This window comes from Dasypus novemcinctus, chromosome 1, assembly GCF_030445035.2.
Source record: "Dasypus novemcinctus isolate mDasNov1 chromosome 1, mDasNov1.1.hap2, whole genome shotgun sequence".
NCBI classification, from domain to species: Eukaryota; Metazoa; Chordata; class Mammalia; order Cingulata; family Dasypodidae; genus Dasypus; species Dasypus novemcinctus.
Genome location: NC_080673.1, coordinates 108,673,782 through 108,691,653, shown reverse-complemented (window position 1 = coordinate 108,691,653; position 17,872 = coordinate 108,673,782). Strand labels below are relative to the sequence as shown.

The 17,872-nt window shown below is 37.9% G+C and overlaps 1 protein-coding gene across 11 annotated transcripts in view; it reads left to right on the top strand.

Moving 5' to 3' along the window:
• Positions 1-2,074: 2,074 nt before the first annotated feature.
• Positions 2,075-17,872, top strand: part of PDLIM5 (PDZ and LIM domain 5) — a 235,059-nt gene continuing 219,261 nt past the window's right edge. For 6 of the 11 annotated variants that reach the window (XM_058295364.2, XM_058295373.2, XM_058295356.2 and 3 more), the window contains exons 1-2: positions 2,270-2,369; positions 5,605-5,743. In XM_058295364.2, the coding sequence (XP_058151347.1) occupies positions 5,648-5,743 (96 nt within the window). In that variant the 5' untranslated portion in view covers positions 2,270-2,369; positions 5,605-5,647. Of the gene's footprint in view, positions 2,480-5,604; positions 5,744-17,872 lie in introns of all 11 variants that reach the window. The other 5 variants (XM_058295348.2, XM_058295300.2, XM_058295329.2 and 2 more) reach the window with 4 other exon arrangements.

Genomic DNA, 17,872 nt, shown 5'->3' with positions numbered 1-17,872 from the left:
AAGGATTCTGTTCTGGGTGGAGCCTGGGAAAATTTAATGTTAACAAGCTGTCTGTTGATCCCTTGGAAGACACTTGAATAACTGAATAATACCATTTTATGTGGTATTTATCTTAATTTGGTTCATTTAGCCTATACCCCAGGCTTTAAACCTTGGTAAGAAGAGGAGGAGGAGGAGGGAGAGGAGGATCCAGAGGTCACCTAAAATTGAATTTGCCTAAGGTAGCAATAGTCCCTTCAAGCTCACTCCTTCATTATCCAAGATACTTATTGTCTGGTGATACCTCCAAATACTATCTGCAGTTCTTTTTTTTTTTTTTTTTTAGATTTATTTATTTATTTCTCTCGCTCCGGCCTCTGCCCCTGCCTCTGCCCCAGTTGTCTGTTCTCTGTGTGTTCTCCTGTGACCACTTCTATCCTTATCAGCGGCACCAGGAATCTGTGTTTCTTTGTGTTGCGCCATCTTGCTGCGCCATCTTGCTGTGTCATCTTGCTGTGTCAGCTTTCCGAGTGTCCGGCGCCATTCTTGGGCAGGCTGAACTTTCTTTCACGCTGGGCGGTTCTCTTTAGTGGGGCTCCCCTATGCAGGGGACAACCCTGGGTGGCAGGGCACTCCTTGTGCACATCAGCACTGCACATGGGCCAGCTCCACACCGGTCAAGGAGGCCCATGTGGTAGGCAGACGCCCTATCCATTGGGCCAAGTTTGCTTCCCCATCTGCAGTTCTTAATGTCTTTAACCAAACCTTCATTGATCCATGCTTAGATTCTGAGTATTTCAGCAGCAAACCGATAAGGGGCAGGCATGGGATTCTTACAGAGTAACTCTAGCCGTTAACCTGTAAAACTGTTACATGCTGTGATCTCTCAACTTCAATTTTCTTATCTGTAAATGGAGATGAAATTTGTCTATAAAGTTATTACATGGAAAGTATTTGTAAATGGCAGCCATTGTTATTTATTTATTATTGGGCGAGATATCAAATATGATAGCATACATTAAAGCATCTGTAAACCAGCTTTCACACTAGGAAATTCCTTCCTTCTAACATAATCCTTTAGAGAATATATAGCAGCTATGGATCAATGCTGGTCAATGGAAATATAATGCAAGCCATATATGTTCTTTAAAATTTTCTAGTAGCTACAATAAAAAATGAGAACAGGTGAAATTAATTTTAAGTTTATTTAACCAAACATATAAAAATATTTCAACATGTAACCAATATAAAGATTAATGAAATATTTTACATTATATTTTTATACTACACCTTTGAAATCCAGTGTATATGGTACAATTTCAACATATCTCAATTTGAGCACTGATTTTTCAGCAAACATGAAATGCAGTTGTACCCAAACAATAAAGTTGTGTTTAACAAAAATATATTTTACCTTCAGTTTTAAAATTTAATTAAAATTATACAAAATTTATAAAAACATCAGTTATCCAGTTCCTCAGTTGCTCTAGTCACATTTCAGCTGCTCAAAAGCTACATGTGGCTAGTTGCTACCGTTTTGGACAGTGCAACTTTGGTTCCTTAAAATTTTGCTTGGACTTAACATGTTTGGTTTATATGTCCCCTAGCTAAAAATTGTCCATTTCTCATTTTATGAACCAATCCACAGCTTTAAAAGTCAAGGTAACTTTTCCTATGTTCATTGAAAATTATAGCATTATTCAAATTTGCTTATGAATGAATTCCTTGGGCTAAATCAAGCAACCTTATAGAAACTGAGAGGCGGGCTACTGATTTGGACTTAGAAAAATAAACTGAATAAACAGTGGTTGAACCACTTTGGGCTGCTGCACAGTTTTTTGGTGGGATCACAGGATTTAACTTCTAGATATTGTGGTTACTGATTTTCATCTTCCTGACAAGTACACTTCAAGGTCTGCACTTCTCAGGGCCCATAAAGCTCTCAAAAAAGCGGGCACTATCCGCAGAACTTGCATAGACAGGGATTTATCCAAAGCCCCCCTATATTCAGCCAGAGCAACTGCTTGCCAATTTAAGGTCTCTGAAGAGAGAAACGAACTGACTACAGAACAGAAACGCGGAGGGTTAGACCTTTGCCGGGTACTGCTCCAAGTCCTCCTCTACACTACTCCCACTTAAACTCTTCAGCGCGCCCGTCCGCCGCAGCGCCTCCAGCCCGCCCCAACAAGTCCGCGCGCGGGGCTCGCGGCAGCCTCCGCCCGGGCACGGCTCGGCTCGGCTCCGCTGCGCCCGGGGCGTGCCCTTGGCCGGGGGCGGGGCCGCAGAGAGCGAGGAGGCGGAAGTTCCCGCGGGCCGTGGGGACGGCGCACGCACCGGAGTCACTGGTCAGCGCTCGTCAGAGGTGCAGGCAGCGCCGCGACCGGCCCGAGGTGAGTGGCCGCCGGGCTGGGAGGCGCCCTTCGGATCTCCCACAGGGCGGAGGGAAAGAAACGTCGCTGTGTGCGGAGCAGGGATGCCTAGCTGGGGAGAAGCTCCTCAGGTGCTTTCTCCCCTCGGAGCGGCGGAGGCGGGAGTGCGGCGGGAAGAGCAGCGCTCGGGAAAGGGCGGTGCGGGATTGGGCGTGAAGCCAGGGGGCCAACGCTGGAAGTCCCCGGAGCTCCAGTGCGAGCGTGGCGGAAGCTGGGCAGGGGCGCGGGATGGTGTCCCCAGAGCAGCGAGGGCGGACGCGGAGGACTCCCGGGCGCCCCAGACCGACCCTCCGGGCGGCTGCCGGGCGTCGCCAGGCACAGACCTTGGCGCCGGGAACACGCAGGTCTTGCGCGAACCACTGAGGGGTGTGGGGAGGCCGCGGGGCCAAACGGGAAAAGCGTGTTATTTTTTTGTTTGCTCTCAGACTACCGAGAAGCATTTATTTACCCCCAAGTATTTACAGTATTATATGTAACCTGTTTGGGAAAACTTCCTTGAGTCTAGAAATAAAGGTCGTTTTTTTTTTTTTTAAAAATCTGTCATGAGCGTCACACTTAATATTTGCATACTTGGAGTTTTTGTAAGACTACTTTCGGTAATTTTGACAATGAGTGGAAAAAGGAAGGGCGTATCGATAGCGCGGAGCTTGGAAAGAAAATTGGTAGCTGCGCTGGCCAGGGCAGGTCTGGGGCGTGATCGCCGGATCCTATCCCAAGTCCGCCCTCCTGACCGAGAGGACGCCTGAACCCGCCTGCCACGGAAACAGCCGGCTCCGGAGCCTTATTTGGCAAACAGCGCTAGGCGTGAACCTTCTGCTGGAAGTGTCTCCTTGGCCGCTTTCAATCTGTGCCTGTGGCTTTTAGTTCTTCATTTTTGCCTCCATCATCTCTCCTAATCTGGGGAAAAAGAGAATCTTAAGATAACTTTTCTTTATTTCAGGCTCTACTTACGCTGAACAGTTCATCTCGAGTTCTGCCCCACTCCCCGCGCTGGATAAAGTGTGGGAAATACAAAGCTTCTTTCCCTTGTACTAGAGCAAAGATACTGTTTAGACGTTTCCTAAAAGAAAACCCAAAACTATACAAAAGTTCAACGTTTTCTGCGCGTTTGAAAGCAGAGGAGTTTGTTCACTATTTCCTGCCTGCTTGGTATTTTAGGGAGGGCTTGGTCCCTAATAACCACATGATTTTCAAGGAGACCTGGAAAGGACTAATAATATTGCCATTACTTAAGGATCTGAGTGTGAGCAAATGAATTCTGAATGAAGCTAGCAGTAGGAGAATACTAGAGAAAGGGGAATGAAATGACAGCAGTTCTAGAGTGTGGCTGTGAGCCTGCTAGTGCTAGAAATTTTAATAACATGGGAAAAACCAGAAGGGAGCCTCCAGGTGCGGGGAATTTGCATGTAGAAAGTTGATATATAAACGAAATACGTTTTTTTTGTAGGTAATAATGGGATCAGGGGAAGTTGAGTAACTTTCACACTATCTCTGACACAGAAAGATTAGAAAAGGAGGAAGTAGGCCTGTGAAATATCAATTGGCTTTACACACTTTTGATTTGTATTGTGTGCTGATACCAAACCAGTTTTCCTCTGCTAGTTCTATGAACATTTTCTTATAATTATAGAAGGAAAACAAATTATGCCTGCCTCCTTATTACCTCCCCACACTTCATTTTTGACATATGGAGCAGGTTGACTTCTTACTTAGCCTTTGGGTCTTTTTGGTTCACTGTGCCTTTTACTTCAGTACTGAAATAATGTATTACTGCTTAGTAGTTTAGTGTTCTACTATGCTAGTAGAAAAGCTTGTTTAGTTTCTTGGTATGTGCAATACAGATTTTTTTAATGTAATTTTTCTTGAAGAACCGGACTTTATTTTAAAGTTTTACCTTATTTTCTCTTTATGAGAGGAAGGAATCCGTTTGCCTTTAATATGCGAATGGTTTGAGTATCTGTATCTCCCATTGTGAATTTTTGTGATAGGACAGACATTTTAAATGGGTTAAGCAAATGGAAAAGTATTTTAGGTGAGGTAATAAAAGGTGATGGTTTGGTTGGACAGCTCAAATTTTCCGAGGAAGTACATTCTAAACAGCTTCTTTTTTTTCTTATAAAATGTGCTTTAAAAAATTATAATATACATCTTCAGTTATATTTAAAATCTTTTTTGAAAAGGAAAATTAAGTTTCTTAGTATTATATTTTAAAAATCTCCTTTCCTCCCAATCTCTCACCCATATATAACCGTATGACAACCAATACTAAACTCTTGTTTTTTTGCCTTTAGTTTTTTTATTATATAAAAGCATTACCATGAGAGTCATTGTGACTGCACTTACAGCAAAACACAGAAAGAAAAGCACTGAGGCATTTCTTTTCTAAACTTCTAATTCAGTTTCATGCATTAAGATTATCCCTTCACCTATACCACCTTTAGTCATAATTTATTCACTGTGTGCTAAGTGGTTACTCTCTACCTGATGGGGTGTGCTTTATAAAACAAAAGGCAGATTCTGACTAAAATATCATTGTGCATGCATCTATCTTATTTATTTAAAGGAAAAGTACATATTACTTTGAGTGTAGAAAATACCATGTCCGTATAACAGCAAATACAAGTTGTAGTTTATGATTGAAAAATTTTGTGCATTCAACTTCTTATTCTAAAGAATTTACTATTTGGAAATGATAAATGGGAATGTATTAATTTGCAGTCCTTTTCATTTGTTAGAGTAATGTAGAATTTGAGTAAGTAAAATTGCAGGCAAAGGAGTACATGAGGAAGAGGGAAGGGGAAAAATCACCTTCAATTAAATCCAAAATAAAATCTTGATTTTTTGTCTGTACATAAAGGAATGTTGTAAAGTACTTTGAGTTAAAGTTTGTATTCAAGATGCCACAAAATCGGATTGTAGCAAGTTGTGAAACTGATCATGTATCTAGAAATATATTCTGATATGGGATTTTTATACTATGGAAATTGGCATGAGTATAGAAATTGTGTATTAGCTCATGATTCCTTTTCTTAAACTGAAATGAATTACTGACTCATCATCTAGTCCCCTCTTACCCCCACAAAGAAAAGCCCCAAACACAGAACATAATTTAGTTAGCTTTATATTAGATACATTTAAATATGTAGAGTGGTTTCAAATAAGTATTTTCATTAACCATCTTAATTTTCTTTCACAGTGTCTTACATTTTCTGGAATTGGACTTTGAGCCATTAGGAAACATGAGCAACTACAGTGTGTCCTTGGTTGGCCCAGCTCCTTGGGGTTTCCGGCTGCAAGGTGGCAAGGATTTCAACATGCCTCTGACTATCTCTAGTGTAAGCAAACTTTACAGATTTTATTTTAGATGTTCTTCAGTGCTTTATTCTGGAAACCTCAGGGCTGAGTTGTTGAATTCACTGGTTGACCTGTATTCTTACTGTAATTACTTGTGGGATTTGAATTTAGCAGACTTAATGAGCTATAATAAAGGATCAAGAGGAGGGATATTAGCAAGGATAAGTGGTTTCAATTGAACTTATTTTCAATTTCCCCCCACCTTATCTATAATAAAATAGAAAAGCATTTAATTAAGTGCTTCAAATCTTTAACTGTCACTGATCTGGGGAATTCTTCGGACCTTAGTTTCTCCATATGTGATATGAGAAGATTTCATTATAGGGTTTTCAAGAAACATTTTGACTCCAAAAGCCATTCATCAAAAACTATTGAACAGTATTTTGTAACATAGCTGTTTTTGGTGTTATTTCCTCAACTCACTTTTCTGGCAGAGGGGATAGTAGTATAAAGCTACTTACCTTTGAGGAGAACATAAAAGGCTTGGGTCTCTAACTAGGTAGTATCAGCTTATGAGCAAATGATATTTGGCTGCTAACCTCACTATGGATTCTGTTTAAATATATTCTGTCTATGTATTTTGAGAATATGTTTTCATTATGGTGATACTGGAGAGGGGAGTAACTGTGGCTTCCACTTACTGAGGCTTGACTGTGTCAGGCCCTGTTTCACTCTCATCACCAGTTGCTAATTATTGCTATTAATTACTTGTATAACTTTTCAGAGTTTTTGCCATGTATATTCAAATAAATATTCCCCTTTTACTGAAATTGCAGCATACTATAAATATTGTTTCACACCTTTTTTCTCAACAATTTACCTTGGAGAACTTTCTTATTAATATATAAAGAGCTTTAAAAAAAAGCCAAACAAAAAAACAATTTTATAGTATTATCTTATGTGGATATAGTAAATATTTAATCCTATTGAAGGATATTTATATTTTTCTTGGTATTGCTATTGAAAACAGTGCTGCATTGTGTTGGAGATTTGGACCCGAAGGGTATCAGGAATGAAAGAAAGAGAAAAGGGGGAAGGAATGAGCGAGAGAGCTGGGATTAGGGGGTCTGCGAGTAATAACTTCTCAGGCAACTTTATTGTTTACAAGGGGCTCTCTATATACCCCAGTCTATGTGACAACAAGCAGGAACACGTAACCTACGTGACAACAAGCAGTAACCCATAGCCTACGTGACATCAAGCAGCAACATGCATTAACTATCAGCATTATCCATGTCTAAGGAATTTTAAAAAATCTTAAGGTACAAAGTCTAAATGTTCTATTCACTACAAAAGGTATGTGCTCATCTTTTCTTTCAGCCTTTAACAGCTTCATCCCATTTGCGGGGAACTCTTAATTACTGCATTTCTTAGGGTGCAAGTGTAGCCATGGAGACAGCACTAGCATGGAGACAGCACATCTCTCCTTGTGAGGCCACTGTGCCTCAGTTTCCAACAGCAGTGAATTCCGTGTATATGTGTGTGTGTTTTATGTATATGTACATATGAATATCAACATATATGAACATATATATTATTATTTTATTTCTCTCCCCTTTTTTACCCCCCCCCAGTTGTCTGCTCTATGTGTCCATTCGCTGTGTGTTCTTCTGTGTCCGCTTCTATCCTTATTAGCGGCATGGGAATCTGTGTCTCTTTTAGTTGCATCATCTTGCTATGTCAGCTCTCTGTGTGCGGCGCCATTCTTGGGCAGGCTGAACTTTCACGCTGGGCAGCTCTCCTTACGGGGCGCACTCCTTGCGTGTGGGACTCCCCTACGCGGGGACATCCCTACGTGGGGACACCCCTGCGTGGCACGGCACTCCTTGTGCTCATCAGTACTGTGCATGGGCCAGCTCCATGCGGGTCAAGGAGGCCTGGGGTTTGAACCTTGGACCTCCCATGTGGTAGGCAGATGCTCTATCCGTTGGGCCAAGTCTGCTTCCCTATATGTTATTATTTTAATAAGTTGTATGAGTTTACACTCTTGTGTAGTGAGACTATTCCCTCCCCATTGTCTCACCATCAAACTTTTGGATTTTTGCCAAATGCGTTATATGCATCGTCTCATTTAATTCTCACACCAGCCTGCAAAATAGTGGTATTAACCCATTATACAGAACTGTCTCAGGGCTCATGTGGCTGATGTGGAAGAGCTGGTGTTCAAGCAATTATCTGTGCTGACTCTCTAACAATCCACTTTATCTTAAATTAAGGTAGATTGCTTTTCTAATCAGATATTTATAAAGTCATCTTTTCAAAAATGATGACATGTATATATATTGCTTCTTACAGTCTATATATCCAACTTAATTTGATTCAAAATAAGTTTGGAACACCCACATATCCCTATTAAAATATTTCAGCTTCCAATTTAATGAAGTTTCTCTTGTTTTTTGGCTGTGGATTTTTAAATAGTTATCTTTAATTTATCACCAATTTTTTTCTTAATTCCAGTTAATCAAATTTATAAGAAAACATATGTGATCCAGAATGTAAGTTTTAATACTTTTCATAGTTGGATGAAATCTTAAATACAAAGCATCCATGTGAAAATGTGTCTTATCCTTTGTTCCTGTTTGAGTGAAGCCATGTATTTCTTCTATTGAAGATCTGTTATAAGGAAAAGGAACAATATTTGAATATGGTCTGTTTTGTGTTTTGTTAACATTTAAAAAAATATATCGTATTGATTAAAGAATGTTGTTAGGTAGTTTAAAATACTTCCATTTTCACTGAAAAATCCTCCAGAAACAAATTGACACCTAAGTGAAAAAAACTAAATTGTCATTAATAGAAATTCAAACAGAATATACAAATTTTCTGGTAACTTGACTTTAAAAGTGTTTTATGTGCTTCAGTTCCCTGGCGGACAGTTTGAGGAGCTAGCCCCATGTTATGATGTTGATACAACAGAACACTGTGTACGTACATGTGTGCCCTCCCCTGGTACAGAAGAAATGCTTTCCTTGTGTAGACAGAGTGCTAATTAAAGGATTCTGAACATACTGAGTAAAAGAGACTATGGTAACAAAGCTCCTGAGTTATTTCTGTTCTCTTACAAAGTCTGTCCCATTTTCAGTGACTTGTTTGGGCCTGGTGCAGTGGGGCATGCAGTTCATTCCAACTGGAGAGGATGGCAAGGGGAGGGGGAGGAGAGAGAAGGGAATGTTGGCTCAACTGTGCTGCTAGGCTTTTTGGTCTTCCATTGTAATATTTTTAACCCCTTGTGTAGTTCAGTTTAACCTGCTTGGTAACATTGCCTAATAAAAATTTACCTGTAATCACTAATTTTTTTTGTTGTAGTATGATTATCAATACTGTCTAAAACTTTAAACTTTCTCTCATCTTAATTAGCTCTCTGGTTATCCTTAATTTTATAGAATTATTATTTTGGAATGTTTTCCAGTGGTCATCAGATTCTTTGATAGTATCAGAAAGCAGTTTAAATTTGGAAACATGACTTAAAACATATAATTTAATGATTCTTTTATTTTAATAAAGCATATGAAGTGCTTAGCAAGGTTTGGTATATAGTATTCTCACAAATGTAGTCTTTTACAATAATCCTATAAAATTTAAAAGAAAAATTATTTAGAGACTTGAAACATTAAAGTCCCTGGAGTAGTAGGGAATATCACAGTTTTTTTTTTTTAATTTACAGTTCATAGAAATTGAAAAAGAAAAAGAAACACAAGTTTGTGCTTAGTTAGGAATCTACATCTTTATATTTAGAGTTCAAAAGTACAAAAATTTTCTTTTGGTGGGGTGTTACGTTCGAATTCCAAGGAGGTATTTATATTCCTTTATAACATTAGGACTGTGCTTTCAAATATATTTTGAAGTAAATAGGCCATTGGCTGGGACATGAAAATTTGGTTTTCTTGAGCTTTTATTGTACCAGAATATGAATTTACCAAACATGACCTGTGTCTTAAAGCATATAAGTTATGAAGTGTTAACATTTCATTTACAGCATCATCAGTATCATGTGAATTTTGTATACTTTTTGTAGGTGGATTTTTAAGATAAGATGGGCAGTTGCAGAGTTTTTAAAGGATGCTTTTAACTGTGTGACCATATGTCATTGTCTTCCATTTCCTATCCTTAGAACAGAGTTGCTGGCTACAGGAGTTTGCAGGCTGTCTTTTTATGATCCTGTGTTTATGGAATTGCCTTGCAGCCATGGAATGTGGGGATGGGTTTCATTGTAGCTATGTGGGTTTTTAGGCTTTGCCAGCATGTTTTATAAGAAGAAATAGGAGACTTGTTGCATAATTCAAGACCTTATTTTGGCAAGTTGATGTTCCTTATGATGGAATTACAAGAAGTATTATGTGTATGTGAATAACATGTACTACATCCTAAAGTTGAAATATTCTGCTGTGTGTTATTTTCTGATGTATGATGCTAATGCTTTTTTTCTAACTCACTATTGGGGTTTCTTGAAGGTGACCTCCCAAGTATCTTTAACTGCATCTTTGGTGTTTGTGGGGGTTGGCCTCCTATAGGAGGAATTAATTGAATTAGTCTTTGAAGGATAACATTTGGAATTATTAAAGGCAGCATTTCTGTTTGTTGGTTTTCAGTCAAAAGTAAAGACTAAAACACTTCTTACAATGACTTGACTCTGAATAAAGTTGTTAATACAGTCGAGTGATTCTCCAGCTATTGTCAGCTGTAGTTTCTCTCCTGAAGGAGGGCAGAAAGAGATTTTCAGTCCCCTGAAGCTGAAATGGGAGAACCATCCTGTCTTGAATAAATGGGCCATTGTTAATTTTGGCTCCGTAGTTTTCTTTTAACGTTCCCTCCCAACAACCCTGTCATTATACCAACTTACCAAGTTAATAATTTAGTTTGTGTGACTACATAATATATATTTCATGGGTAAAATTTGCTTTTAAAAACAATCACATTTTGTGTGGGACCTCCCTTCCTGTCTGGCAGTTTTCTATCATAAGTGATCACAAGGGTCAAGAATCTTAAGATAATTCCAAAGATATTTAATTGGTCTATTATTTGTAAAGAAATGAAAACCTTATCAGTATATTTTATTATAAATTAATAGTCTTAGGAAAAAAGGGGTCTTATTTAGGGTTCATTAAATTTTGGGTATTTTAGAAAGTTACTTCTTAAAAAAGAGAAATTTTACTGGTATGCAAGGCTTTTGAATCTATTGTAAAAGAAAATACCATAGGATTTGGATGATATAAAAACAGTACTTCACACCTAAGTGTGGAAGATTTTCCAATAACCTTTTCACCTGCGCATGAATTAGGTATCATATCTGCTTGCTTAAACTGAAAGAATATTGAGGCCTGTGGATTTATTTTCAGTTATTTTTGTGAACTTTCAAGGCAAAGTGCTTGTATTTATGATAGTTGTTGGTCAGGCTGCATAGTTGTCTTTGACTGTAACATCTTGTTTTCAGTAGTTCTTACCACATTCCGATATACCGTAATACTTGTCATGTCCTCTTTCCCTCAGTTAAAACTGCATGGAGGAGAAATCTGGTATAATTTTGTTACTCCAGATAAGCAAACATTGGAGTTGTTTTTCTGGTGTTTTGTCAGAGGTGATTATTTTAAAACTTTGAGGTAGGTAAGATTCTAGGCCTTTAATTCACTTTTTGAGATGGGAAAATATTGAGTATGTAATATAAAACATGCAAAATGAGACACTAGCAGGTGAAATACTAATATAGGTATGCTTTTGTAGATAAATTAATGAGAATGAAAAGCGAAAATATTAATTCAAGCAACTAATAAACAGTGACTATGGTGGTCACTGATTGTTTAGATATTCTAGGTGCAGAGCCATAGTATAGCAATGTTGGGAATATATGTTTGGTTTTTAAATTAATGGACAGGGAAAATCACTTTGCTGGCGCAGTTGCTTTTTCTTTTAAGAGTATTTTTTAGATAATAAAATATTTATGAATGGGCAAAACAGTATTGGATGAGTGTTTATAGTTAGGTTTGAAAGAATATTTTTATAGTACTTTCTAAAAACTGATTCGCAAATCTTAACGTTTGCTTCCCCCATCTTCCTTCACCTTCTTACTTTCTTTTTGTTCTGTTGCATAAGTGGAGTCATACCCACCCTTCTGTAAATGCTCCAATTTCTTTTACAGCTGATGTTGTCACCCTTTTTGTGTGACAGTTACTAGAAGAAAGTTCATCAGCCTTGTTGGCATTTAGTATTCTCAGCAGGGCTCAGCAACTGCAACACATGCCCTGATAGGCCTAAATGGAGGCGAATAAAATGAACTGGAAAAACTAACAGGAGGGAATGAAAAAGAAAAAGGTGGAAGGAGAAAACAGGCAGTTTTAAAGGACCATAATAGAAATACATAGTTATTGAGGCAAATTTGGTATTTAAAAAATTTTTACCCCTTCCTCCTTTTAAAGTTTCTTAGTTGTTGTTTGTTTTTTTTAAAGTAGGAAAGTTCAAAAGTGGTATGTGTTTTTGTTTTGTTTTGTTTTGTGATCCTGAGGCTGGGAATTGAACCTGGGACCTTGTATGTAGGAAGCCGACCCCCAACCACTGAGCTACCTCAGCTCCTCAGTATGCTTTTTTTCTTTAAGTAGTATGATTAAAAATTCAAAAAATATAATAGAGTATACAGGAAAGAGAATCCTTTTGCCCAGCATTCATTTCCTCTTCTCAGAAGCAACCACTGTTAGCAGTTTATTGTGTATACTTCCAGAGATAATCTATACAGATAAATGTGTATGTGCTCCTGTAGCAGTTTGATATTATTGATGAATTCCAAAAGGAAATATTGGATTATGTTTGTAAATTGGTCTTTTCCTCTGGGAATATGAGATTATATTGGATCATATTGGATAAAAGTCTTGTTTCAGTAGGGCATTGAGTACCCACTCCTTGGTGGGTGGGGCTTGCAGATAAAAGGCATGGCAAAGGACAGAGTTGAGGTTTTTTTTTTTAAGATTTATTTTATTTATTTCTCTCTCCTCCTTCCCCCCGCCGCCCCAGTTGTCTGTTTTCTGTGTCTATTTGATGCATGTTCTTTGTCTGCTTCTGTTGTTGTCAGCCGCGCGGGAATCTGTGTTTCTTTTGGTTGCATCATCTTGTTGTGTCAGCTCTCTATGTGTGTGGCGTCATTCCTGGGCAGGCTGCACTTTCTTTCACGCCGGGCGGCTCTCCTTGTGGGGCGCACTCGTTGCGAGTGGGGCTCCCCTACACAGGGGACACCCCACGTGTGGCACGGCACTCATTGCGCGCATCAGCGCTGCGCATGGGCCAGCTCCACATTGGTCAAGGAGGCCCGGGGTTTGAACCGGGGACCTCCCATGTCGTAGGTGGACACCCTAACCAGTGGGCCAAGTCCGCCTCCAGAGTTGAGGGTTTTTGATGTTGGTGTTTGATGCTGAAGCCTTAAGCTGGAGCCCTAGGAAGTAAAGCACACAGAGGAGAGGGAGGCAAGCCTCAGGAAGGGAGGAACCCAGGAAGCCTGAACCCTCACAGAGGTTGGCAGTCATTTTGCTCCAACACATGGAAATAGACTTTGGTGAGGGAAGTAACTTATGCTTTATGGCCTGGTATTTGTAAGCTCCTACCCCAAATAAATACCCTTTATAAAAACCAACTGATTTCTGGTATTTTGCATCAGAACCCCTTTGGCTGACTAAACAGCCCCCCTTCAACAAAATAATATCCTAATATATTTACTTTTCCACATAATAATAGTAAAGATGTCTTCATATTTTTTCACAGTGCTTTGTGTTCTACAGTTTGTTTTTATCATAATTTAATTAGTTTCTGTTTAAGGAGATCAGATTGTTTCTAGTTTTTTGCTTTTACTGACACTGCAGTGTTGTATTTGTACAATATTCTGTAGGGTAAATTCCTAGAAATGAAATTGCTGAGTCCAGGGGTTGTATGCATTTGCAGTTTAGATTGTTATTGCCAAATATCTCTATAAGCTTACTCCTATCCACAGTATGAGAATGCTTGTTTCCCCATACATGTTACAGCATGTGTTTCAACAGACATTGATCTTTTCCAATCAGATGGGCTGATTTCCACGTTTTCTTTGTTATAGAGCTTAATCATAAATTCTAAGGATTCTCTGCATTTATAAGTATTTCATTGTTTTCTGTTTTAAATGAGAATTTATGAAGTGAAATTGTGCCACCCTTCTTTAAATGATGCCATTAATTTCTTAGGGGTGCTATTTAAAATTTTTTTTCATCCAGACCTTTGATTAATAGTTATTTATATCATTTGCTTTCTATTTATAAACCATTTTCTTCTCTATGCTAACATTGATTCTTATTACATGGTAAATTTAGTGTGTGTGTGGAGCAGTTTTTGGCAGAGTGCCCTGTCATACTTTTGAAAAATTAAGCTAATCACATTTAATGGATTCAAGGTATTACCTTTGGAATCTCTCTAGTAGCCTCATATGTTGTGTGGTTTTGTATCCCTTTCTTCTCTGGCTACTTTTATAAGCTGTAACAAGGAGGCTGACCTTTATGAAGTGTTTAGTATGGTCTTGGTATATAGTTAAACTCATTTGTAATTGCCACACCTTAATTTCATTATCAGTATAATTTGGCCAGCAGAGCTTAATTGAAGTTACAGATTGATTGAGTGTTCTGTAGCATAGTGAGTCAGATATTGTGAAGGCATGCTAATGTTGTAGTACAATATGTTTCTTCATTTTACCTGGGTTTAAGCAACAGTGTATGTATTGATAACGATGGTAGCAAAAAGAATGAGAATGCCAGGGATGTTTGTATTTTATGAGGTTAAAGATGGAAGAAGGAGGAATTTAATATGGTTAGTGAGAAGAGTTGGGAACTAGGTAAGAAATTTCACTATTAATATTGTTGTTTCAATTCTGTAAATAAATATTTTTTTCGCGGGGTCCAGACATTGATTTAACAATGGTTTCCATAGTTCATGATAATTGTCCTGGGTAAAATTTGATTTACCAAAAGAGAAAGTTATTGTTATTTTAATGGCAAGAACAGTTGAATGTCATTTACAATTGAATTGATCAGGTTCTTTAAGTGTTGTGATTCAATTCATGATCATTTTTCCAGTGATTTTCTGAGGTACTAACTTTTAGAGACAGGGAAATTAAATTTTGTGAGGTTGTATAATGCTAGTGAGAGGAGATTGTGCATATGTTCTGAAAGTATTTTTCTTCTTGGGAAAAGATAGTGCAGGACAAATTCCCTTTAGGTAAAAAATACTTTATCCATTAGCTAGGAGCCCTTGAAGATGCTCTAGAGATAGAAGTTTATATATTACATATGCAGCTTTGCATATGTAATTTTCATGATTTTGGCCATTCCTTTGAAGTATCTCTGTGCTGCTAACTTTCAAATATCCTGCATATGGTTCTTTTGACCTTTGTATGCTAGTTATTTCTGTGTCATTTAGATGTTCTTCTACTAGTCTTTAAGATTCTATTTTGCATCTGATTCTCAGAATGATACGTTGATATTTTAGCAGCAAGAGTGTTTCCAAATTTCATCAATGGTGTATATCCCCTTTCACTGGTTCTTCTTTCTTATACTGGTGCTACTTCCCAGCCAGATACATCTTATCTTTAATATATTAAACTCTATTCAAGAACTGCGAGAGCATCTCATTACTTGTTACATTATTGCTTAGTAATAATGTGCCTGGCATTTGAGGCTGCTTATGAATGGGCCCACTGTATTAACAACTGATATGGTCCACTAGTACCCATTTTGAACCCTAATGTCCTTGTTCTCTTTATTCTTCTCTATGTACTACTTTTATTTCTTCTAATCATCCTTAAAGCCTTTTAGTCATCCTTCAAGGGACAATTCATATATCAGATGCTCTTGGAAATACTTGACTACACCTGCTCACTTGGATCTCCTTTCTTCTAAATGCCTGTATTAAATAATAATAATAATGTGATAAAAATATGCTAACATTTATTGAGCCATTGTTATTGGCTAGGCCCTATTCTGAATGCTTTGCACATGTTCAATTATTTAATCCTCACAATAGCCCTATGAGGGATTATAATTTAAAATCTCCTTTTTATCATGAAGAGACTGAGGGACAGGGAAGTTAAGTAATGTGCTTAAAGTTACTAGTAATTAGGGTCAGGATTTGAAACCAGTCAAGCTGAGTAGTATTAATGCTTATAACCATTGTATTCTGTTTCCTGGGACTAGATGTCAGCTGTGGCAGTTTGATATTATTTATGAATTCCAAAAAGAAATATTATGTTTATAAACCGGTCTCTTCCTCTGGACGTAATACCCTTTGATTGATATAAATTCAAAGGCTTTGATGAAATCAAGATTAGGGCTTTAATTTGACCACATCATTAGGGCATGTAGGGTTGAGTCCCTGCCCCCTTGGTGGGCCAATAAAATAGACTCTCACACAGTAGATACAGAGAGAAGATTGACAGAGGAAGAGAGACAGCTCCATGGACACAGTAGAGGCCCTGGGAAGAGAAAAGAGCCATTCACCTGATAGTTTACATCTGACCTTGTGACAAGACCAGAGCAGCTGAACCTGGAAAGAAATGAGTCCCAGGAGGAGAGACAAGCACTATGCCAGCCTACAGCTGAAATTGAAAGAAACTGGACCCGCAGAGCCTTAAGAGGGAAGAGGAAAGCTGAACCCTCGCAGATGTTGCTCACCATCTTTCTTCAATATATGGCAAGAGAGTTTGTTAAGGAAGTAACCTTGAGTTGGACTCTTTAGGGCCTTGTAACTGTGTAAGCTTTTACCCCAAATATATAACCCTTTATAAAAGCCAACATGTTTCTGGTACTTGTCATTAGCACCCCTTTGGCTGACTAATACAACAGCTTTCACTGGAAACAGCCATGTAAGTGTGTGTGTTGGGGGGCAGGGGGGTGTTTTAAAGAGGAAATAGATGCTTAAGTCATCAGACTAGTAACTATGGAAATAACTGAGATGATATAGGGAAAAAAATCACTGGTTTCCAAACTGATCATCAAAATTGTCAGTGAGATTTTTAGAATGTGAATTCTAGGGACTTGTACCAGACTTTGAATTCATAACCTATAGGAAAACTATAAAGCCTATATTTTTAACATACTTTCCAAGAATTTTCTCATGTATCAGTTGGGGATTCTGTTATGTATACTAATTTTGGGGAACCATATGTAGCTTTGCTTTTTAAAACATTTTTATTATATAGATTTTTTTTTAACTTGCTTAAATTATTTCAGCAAAAAGATTAGGCCTAAGTTACTTGGAACCTGAACTGCCATTGACTAAATAATGTGATCTGCTTTTCCTAACCACCAGTCTCTTTCCATTTTTCATAGTTCAGTCATCATAGGCCAAATCCTTTCCAAAATAAATGGCAGTTTTAATAATGCATGGCATTAGGCTTTACTTCGGTTTATGATACTGTAAGCACCCTCTGTGGCAAATAAAAGATTGCAGGACTTTGAAGTTGGTATTACTACATGAATATTAAATTTACCAAAGACTTCTAGAGAAATCCTTGGCTATACTAGGTTTTGTTTTATACTTCACGATTAAGTTAAAAAGAACTAGTTAAAGTCTTTTTAAGGCCATGGATCAGATTATATTTTTGGTCTCCATATTAGATTTCAAAGTAATAGAATTTAACTAAATATAAATAGGTCATATATGTTGCTAAATTATGAACCTTTCTCACCAGAAAGAAAACCAATACTCTGGGTCTTATTTACTCAAGATCATATTAGAATATTCAGTACATATTCAGTAAAGAGTGATCGATGATCATGATGATGATAGAGGACAAATGGGAAGCTGATTTGCAATTGTAATCAAGTTTCTTCTCAGTTTATTTTGTTAATGTACATGAATTGCTACTTAGAATTAATTGATGAAACATTTTGGTGGAAGATTTCTTGGTTTTAAATCCTAATAAGGGTTATATTACATAATAGCCCCCTGACTCCCAAAGTACAGAGTCTTCCTATGTGTCAGCCAGAATTTGTTCTTTCTGTATGTTTGACCCAGATGTTCTACTTCTGTCCTTTAGTGTCATGCACAACAAAGGATAATCTTCTCTTACATTAGAGCCTTTTGAATAGTTGAATGAATTATATTTCCACTGA